The 8,907-nt window shown below is 36.4% G+C and overlaps 1 protein-coding gene across 1 annotated transcript; it reads left to right on the top strand.

The window, feature by feature from the left end:
• Positions 1–532: 532 nt before the first annotated feature.
• On the top strand, positions 533–3,740 carry LOC108997089 (glutamate decarboxylase 4-like). The gene is made up of 7 exons (XM_018973205.2): positions 533–770; positions 899–1,103; positions 1,817–2,017; positions 2,116–2,330; positions 2,456–2,709; positions 2,858–2,910; positions 3,003–3,740. The coding sequence occupies exons 1-7, from the start codon at positions 685–687 to the stop codon at positions 3,522–3,524; spliced, it is 1,536 nt and encodes a 511-aa protein (XP_018828750.1). The 5' UTR covers positions 533–684; the 3' UTR covers positions 3,525–3,740.
• Positions 3,741–8,907: the final 5,167 nt, after the last annotated feature.

The following is an 8,907-nucleotide window of genomic DNA, read 5'->3' as shown; positions in this document are numbered from 1 at the left end:
TGGTCTAAACATGAATGAGAACTTTATTCTTATGCTTTAACTTTCCCTTCTAGAAACCAGCTACCCGAACGGAATTGGGTAATTCCGTGGGTGCCCAAAGACACACCAAAATCTGCGCAAGATGTAAATAGAAAAGCAGGATCACTCAAATACATATATATATATATATATATATTAATTTTAAGAAACAAAAACAAAATCTGTAGACTCCAGCTTACATTTAAAATATTTTGATATTTTATAAAAATATTCATAATTTAAAAAATATAATTATATAAAATGTTGTAAAAATATTGTAAGTATATGTTGTTTATAAAGAATATTAGCATCTAATTACAGGCTTCTTCCCCCAGGGTGGTTTAAAGGACCGTGGGATGTTGGCACGGACCCGATTCGCGCATTGGAATTTCTACGACGACTGGTTGACCCGTGTTCACATTTTGTTTTCGATTACCAAAGCAAACACGCACGCACGCGGCAGCTGCCTGCCTTGGCTAGTACTAATATTTTACTTTGTCGGTTTGGGTAATTCAACGTGTTCTTGCTTGAAATATTCTCTGCCGAGCCAAATATTCTGGTTATTTCTCTTGCTATATATACATCACCATTCTTCCTCCAGTTTCCTCATCCCTTCCAGTTCTCTCTCTCTCTCTCTACTAGTTGTTTGTTCCCCATCATACAACCATGGTGTTCGCTAGACCAGCATCCGAGTCCGATCTCTCGGTTATTTCAACCTCTGGCTCTCTCTATGTCCGGGATTCACTCCCTAAGTACGTGCAACATCATTTTCTTTTTCTTTTTTTTCTTTTTTTTTGTTTCTTGATCTCTCTCTGCTTCTGGTTTTAGTATTAAAAGTTACGATGAGTAGTACTGATGAATTAGGGTGGGATTCTTTCAGGTATAAGATGCAGGAGAACTCGATGCCAAAGGAGGCTGCATACCAAATAATACATGACGAGTTGCTGCTTGATTTCAAGCCAAAGCTGAACTTGGCTTCCTTCGTCACCACGTTGATGGAGCCCGAATGTGACAAACTTATCATGGAGTCCATCAACAAGAATTACGTTGACATGGATGAATACCCTGTTACCACCGAACTTCATGTATGTATTCATCTCTCTCTCTCTCTCTCTCTCTCTTCACTGAAACACGCACAACTCATGTGCACAGACACTATTGCGGGTTGCGGGTTGCGGGTTGCGGTTGACTGTTTCTCGTATATATGCTGGTGTGGAATTAATCAAAATAAAAGAAGTGTTATGATCTTCGACCCGGAAGTCAAAATTTCTGTCAAAGTGTGAAAATCTCACGTTATTTTTTTATAAGCCAAATTGTCAAAACATATTAGTTTTACGTACTTCTCTCTGTTTACACGTCTTCTCTGTTTTCCAAATATGAGACATTTAACTTACTTAAATAATTATTAATTTTATTTTCAGATTTTTCTTTCTTAATTTTAGCATATAGGTGGATCAAATTGGATGGAGTTCATAACTTTCACCCTTCTGGTGCGAGCAATATATACAGTCCATGATGGGAAAGCTAAAATTAAAGATAAATTGCTGTCATGTCCATTAATGCACTAAATTTGCATCTCAAGCAGTGTTGGTTGGATTTTCGTTTTACACAAAATTCAATGAGATTTCCTTGCATTGAACACATATATATGGCCTTGTAATGCCTCTCATTTCCCAATTTTTTTTCCTTGGAAACCCGAAAGTAAACTGCATGGGTCCGTTACATATATAGAATCGTGTATTAACCTTCCCGACAGTATGATCGTGTATTTATTTGATTTTTTTTTTTGCATATATAGAATCGTTGCGTCAACATGATAGCACATCTCTTCAATGCTCCACTGGGAGACTCCGAGGATGCGATTGGAGTTGGAACAGTCGGGTCATCTGAGGCTATAATGTTGGCTGGCCTTGCATTCAAGAGAAAGTGGCAGAACAAGCGCAAGGCTGAAGGGAAACCTTACGACAGGCCTAACATTGTCACTGGTGCCAATGTTCAGGTACAGATCGAGTGCTAGACCATACTGCAAGCATTGATCCGAATTGATAATATAATTTCTAATCCTGTATGCATCTTTGTGTATATATATATATATAGGTATGTTGGGAAAAATTTGCGAGGTACTTTGAGGTGGAGCTGAAGGAAGTTAAGGTGAGGGAAGGGTACTACGTGATGGATCCTGTCAAAGCTGTGGAAATGGTGGACGAAAACACCATTTGTGTTGCTGCTATCTTGGGATCCACCTATAATGGAGAATTCGAGGATGTCAAGCTCTTAAACGACCTCTTGCTAGAAAAGAACAAGCAAACTGGGTATCTATCTGTCTATCACCTTAAGTGGTACAATATATATATATATATATACCACTTAATTAATTTATGATCAGCTCATGTGCTAATTATGTGATTAATTTACTTGCATGTTTGATATTTTGCAGATGGGATACTCCTATTCATGTAGACGCAGCAAGTGGTGGATTCATTGCGCCTTTCATTTATCCAGAGCTCGAGTGGGATTTCCGTCTTCCAATGGTAAAGAGTATTAATGTTAGCGGCCATAAGTATGGGCTTGTGTATGCCGGAATTGGTTGGGTTATCTGGAGGAGCAAAGATGACCTGCCTGAAGATCTTGTCTTCCACATCAAGTACCTTGGAGCAGACCAATCCACCTTCACCCTCAACTTTTCTAAAGGTAAGCTGATAACCAATGAAAACAAACATCTTTTAATCAGCTAGCTAGTCAAATTATGACACATTCTAAAGTTGAGAACTGCATTCTGGTTCTTCTTCTTAAATCTATGACACATTCTAAGTATCTTTCACCTACCATATATGTGCAGGTTCTAGTCAAATTATTGCTCAGTATTATCAACTAGTCCGCTTGGGCCAGGAGGTAAATGACTAATCTAGTGTGTCAGAATCTAATTGAGATTTAAGAATAACATCTCTCTTTTAAATACTAAATCAAATAGTTGTGTATATTAGGGGTACCGTCATATAATGGAGAATTGCCACGAAAATGCTATGGTGCTGAAGGCGGGGTTGGAGAAGACAGGGCGCTTTAACATTCTGTCGAAGGACGATGGGGTTCCAGTGGTGGCGTTTTCTCTGAAGGAAAAGAAAGGAGGTCACGATGAGTTTGAAGTCTCTGAAATGTTGCGGCGCTTTGGTTGGATCGTGCCTGCCTATCCCATGCCACCAGATGCTGAGCATGTGATCGTGCTCCGTGTCGTCATCAGGGCTGAGTTCTCCCGAACCCTGGCAGAGCGCCTCGTGCACGACATCTCCATTGTGCTGCATGAGCTCGACAAGCTCCCCGCAAAAGTCTCTGCCGAAGGGAAAGAAGCTGGGGCTGTCACTGCTGCTGATGAAGAGAATGGAGATATCGACGGTGCTGTGCACAAGAGAAAGAGTGACTTGGAAACACAGAGGGAAATCACTACGTACTGGAAGAACTATGTCGTTGCTCAGAAAACTATCAAGCGCCAAAAGGTTATGGCCTCCTAATTAAGGATCAGTACCTGATCTCCAACCACTACTACTACTGATCAGGATATATTATATTTATGGGTCCTGAAACCCAACATTTTTAAAAAACTTAACCTTATTTGTCTTTTCAGTGTTTATGAGGTTTACCTATAAATTAAAAGCTTTGATTTTTGTTCGTTCTAGTAGTTGACATGCAACATTAAGTTAATTAAAGCCCAGATGAATTAGTTGTAATTTGCCTTTTTGACGACTCTATTTTCTTTTATTTTTTGTTCTACTATTTTAATTTTGTCAATAAAAAGATCATGAGCTAGAACGATGGAATTAGGGGATGAAATCAGATCAACAACAAATTGATGAGTGTATATATCTCTCTCTCTCTCTCTGCAATGACTATTCACTACTTGTAATTATAGTTCGTATGAACCCGTGGATCCAACCACTGATCGACCATGTGGTGTCTCCGCACACATCTGTTCTGAGCATCTCCGCACACATTATAGCAAATATTATCTTAACTTCTCATTAACACTCTCTTAAAAAAAATATTCTGTTAAAACAAAACTAAATAGCCCCTCTATCCTCCCAGGGCAGTTATTAGCTTTTTAAGAATGAAAACAAATATTCTTAGTTAAACTTTTTGGGCCAATTTCAATTTGGGGCTTCGATCCCGGTTGGGTCTCCAAAATACACCCGCGATCATGATATCATGGAAATGTCACGATTTAGACTAATGCTGTATTACTACACCCTCAACCCACTATCATTTTTTAATTATTTTTTTTTAGTTTTTTAAATAAAAATTTAAAGGTTAATGCGCAATACGACCTTATGATAGTGTGATAAGAAAAAAGATATGAAAATGTGGCATATAGACTATTCCAAATTAAGCAGTTACTTTAATTGAATTAACCTGTAAATTAGATTAGAATTATGCTTCATCCAATTCATATTTTTCGTCTGCTTTGCGTTGGGATTATTATGTCTCATCACACATCCATGTATTTAAGGTATCCTTATTAGCTGCGATTCTTTTATATATATATATATATATATATATATATATATATATATAGGTTCTCTGCCTTTTAAATTTGGTTATATAGTTGACCATGATCATATATAACTCATTGTTAGCCATAGCTACATATTTGATGTTCTAGTTGCCAGTCACTTCATCACCAATACCATTTCTATCATCTCATTGGTGATCAATCAATGGATATGAATGGTACATTCAAATTTCAAATTCAAGATTTTAAAATTCTCCACCTTAAATTTGAGGAGGGATGTTGAAAATAATATCAAATTAAGATTCTTAATTTAATATTATCTCGATCTTATTTTCATAATTATCAAATCATTTTGATTTGATGTATATTTTTTTTTCCTCAGCTTGATTTGATGTATATTACTTTGATTAGAATACTACCTAAATTATGTTGATGTATATTAGTTTAATTAGATTATTTCTTTATTTCACATAGCCTCTTTCCCTGTAAATATACCCTATCACTGTATATAATGTAGGTGATTTTCAAGCATGTTGCTGCGTGTAGGAAAAGTGGCTTGACTTTCTATATTGTCAAGAGTTATACGCTTGCGTTTTTTTGTAGGAAAGGTGCCTTGACTTCCTATGTTATGAGGAAGCCATTTTTTCTTTGCATGCACTGAAGGCAAGCATGCTTTGCAACCCAAAAAGAAACCTATGATGGTTCCCAGTGCTAGACTTTGATTTGTTTTACTTCACTTAAAAGTTTTCCATGCGTACATGAGTCTCCTTCTTGTAACTATTTATTATATGAATTCGCGGGAATGAAATCCCTTGAACTCAAAATCAATTTGAAAACTCTTCAAAAAAGTTAAAATCAAGTCAATAGATGAAGAACCTAGACCCGTTGAGAACTCGTTTCAAAAATCTAAATTATATTAAAATTTAAACTCGTTGAAGAACTAGTCTCAAAAACATAGATTACAAGGAGGAACGCCACAAAGGTTGTAATTTACCTTTGATAAATTTAAAAATTCAATCAAGAACAAGAAGAGTAAACCTCAACTTACAATGAATAAATTCATCAAATTTCATAAAACTAATTAAAATGAGGCTACAAAGAGTATTTAAACCAAAACCTAAGTAAAATCCTAGCCAAAATAATGCCCCATCTTCCAAAAATACCCCTAAGTGAATAGTGCCGCAACTACAGTACGACGTTACAATAACTCAGTTACAGTACTTTTGAAACCCTAGTTCGCTACAGTACTTTTTGAAACCCTAGTTCAACAAAATAATAAATTTTCCAACATACCCTTGACTAGGCCCCCCTTAAATCATTCTCATAATTAAACCCAATAATTATAAACTAATAAAATAAGTCATTTAAATGAATTAAATAAATTGAAAGCCTTAAGGACCCAAAGCCTTTAAGTCATGTTGTTGCCCTCTTCTATATCTTATCAAATGAAACAAAACTGGATCTTCATCCTTCAAGTCCATCTTGAGTGTTGGAGTCTTGCTAGCTTCATCCCAAGTGGAATGATCCAATTCTTGCATTGTCTCATTGATCTTCTTGGTCTTGATCTTGTAATTGACCCATTTCGAACTTGCAAATGATCTTTAAGACTAAATCCATCTTGGTGCCCATCAATTTATGGGTGTATTTTTTGTTGAAGTTGTTATGTTATTGTGCAAGAGTGTCTTTCTGTACATGAGTGTCATTCTAGTAACTATTTATGATATATTGCTTAATTTGTTGCTTTTTAATTGAAATGAATGAAATTTGGGTATTTTTTATTGGAACAATTCGTGGAGAAAGAGTTGTGTCTCATAACTTTGTCTACAAGATGTATTAGTGAGAAATAGCTTTTAAGAAGAGTTGAGGTGGTGGAAATCAATATTTTGAATACCGTACCGGAAGCTGTACCGATCAAGGCACTGGAACGAAATATTTCGGTATCGGTACCGTTTCATATACCGTTTCAGGATAGTCGATATATGAATAAATTATATATATATAAATATATATATAAATTATATTCCAAAATAATAGTCTATATAAGAATAAATTATATATAAATATATATATATAGAAATTATAAATAGCCTAATTTGAATTGAGGGTCAAAAATAAGCTTGTAGTTTGAAAAAAAAAAATGGAAGGCCGAAATATAGGCCGGTACAGGCCGAAATTGAGGCTGGTACGACCGGTACCGGCCAGTACGAAACGTATGGGGTACCTGTACCGACCCAGTGGCCGGTACGAAAAATTTCAGAAACAGTGGTGGAAATATGTACCTTCCACAATGTCAAAAAAGTATTTCCCACAATATGAACTCCTGGGAAAATTCTGGTTACGGATGTCTATGTGTTCATGGGAATTATAATATTTTCAACGAAAGTGGTTCATGGGATTACCAGCACTCCACCACCTCATTTCGTGGCAATTACTCTTCTTTTTCACCTATACAGACGATTGGTGCTTATGTCAAAAATATTCTTCCAACGAAAGCTGGTCATGGCAACAACTGAATTCCACCACCTCATTTCATGGCAATTACTCGTCTTTTTCACCTATGCGAACGATTGGTGCTTGTGTAAAAAAATTTTTTTTGACGAAAACTGGTCATGGCAACAACTGAATTCCACCACCTCATTTTGTGGCAAATGTCTTTATTTTCACGAAATCCGCTACAGAGGATGACATACTTGCGGCCAAATCTAGATGATTTCCACACCAATCTCATCGTGGGAAACAGTGCTTTTTCCCCACAAGATAGCATTTTGGTGGAAACAAATACCTTATCTCACTAATAATATGCCACGAGGCTCCCATGAAAGAATTTGGTGAGTAAAAACATTTTCTCACCAAGGTGGTATGTAATCCAACCAATTTGACTCACGGAAAAAGGCCATAAATGGTGTAGTGTTGTCTATTCTCATGTCCAAAAATGTACAACCCTCATCTACAAGAGCATGCATCTGAAAATTGAAAGAAGTGAGAGAAGAGAGCTCATGAATGTCAATTGAATGTTTTCTCTGTAACGAGATTGTGATGCTTGGGTGTATTGGGACTTTGGGCTTGAGCGATTTGTTGCCACTCTTTTGCACTCCACTTTTGATTAGTGAATTTCTTTGAGATCGTCTCCATTAGTGGATGTAAACTATTATTTAAGTCAAACTACTTAAATCTTAGTGTATTGTACTATGATTACTGAATTTATTTATTATATTTTTCTACTCTTTTATTATATTATATTTTCCATTTGTCACAACACTGCAAAATGTGGATAACACAACTCAAGTATTCAAAAGAAGCATCTATGTTTAATTGTCTCAATTAGTGGGTTGAACATTGAAAGTGTTAGAAAAGGAGAAAATAAACATTCACTACTCAATGTGTAGGGGGTAAAAATACTAGGCCCAAGATCATTGCTAGACCACCAAAAAGTAATCTCAAGTACGAAAGTGGGAAAAATGAGAAAAGAGACAAGATAGGGAACAAAGGCTGAGGAAGGATAATCAGATACGCAAGGGAAGTTAGATGAGAGAAAGGAGATGAAGTGACATAAAACCGAATTACCCACCAACCACTGACAGGGGCTTAAAAAAAGAGGGATCTGACGGAAAGGAAGAGGGGACTTCTGGACGACTACTACTAGAAGATAAAAAGATTTTCTTCAACCTCAAGACAGGAGACGCCATTTTTTTTCTCTAGGCTAAAGGGTCACTGACCTCCATTTGTACAATGAGGTACAAGAGATCATGAGAGACTATAAAATACTCTCATTATAGTGGATTTGCTATCCAAACGATTTCTGGACGTAGGGCATGTGCCGAACTATTTAAATCTGCGTGTCTCCTCTATTTACATTTTCTATATTCTTTCTCTATTTACTACTATAGATGTATGAGCAGGTACTGTATCGACGTCCCAAACCACTATCGTGGGCTCCAGACCGCTTCATCGAGATCTAGGCCACCTCCATGTGTCGGGAATGATTATTTTTTACTGTTCCAGCTTGTGGGGAGATTTTAGGCTTTGACACAATGCCTAATAGTCTATAAATACTCGGAATGAATTCAATGTGCATGTGTAAAATACTCTCTGTTGATCTTTGTAATAGTCTATAAATACTCGGAATCAGAATATATTTGCCTATAGGAAAAACTAAGACAGTAAAATATATATGTGAAAATGAATTCTAGGAAAGAAGCATTTTGTCGAGCACCTTCTGTGCATTACCATATTCCTCTTTTCATTTCCTCTTTAACGCACCACTCAGGAATATATGTGATAATTATTTTATAGACTCTACTTGAAATTCATCCAAATACAATGACCCAAGATGGAACAACAGCCCTTCTTGAAGCTAGATTGAAGCCATGGAACGCTATTCTTGCACA

The sequence above is a fragment of the Juglans regia genome, chromosome 13 (assembly GCF_001411555.2).
Source record: "Juglans regia cultivar Chandler chromosome 13, Walnut 2.0, whole genome shotgun sequence".
NCBI lineage: Eukaryota > Viridiplantae > Streptophyta > Magnoliopsida > Fagales > Juglandaceae > Juglans > Juglans regia.
This window is presented reverse-complemented; position numbering and strand designations above follow the sequence as displayed.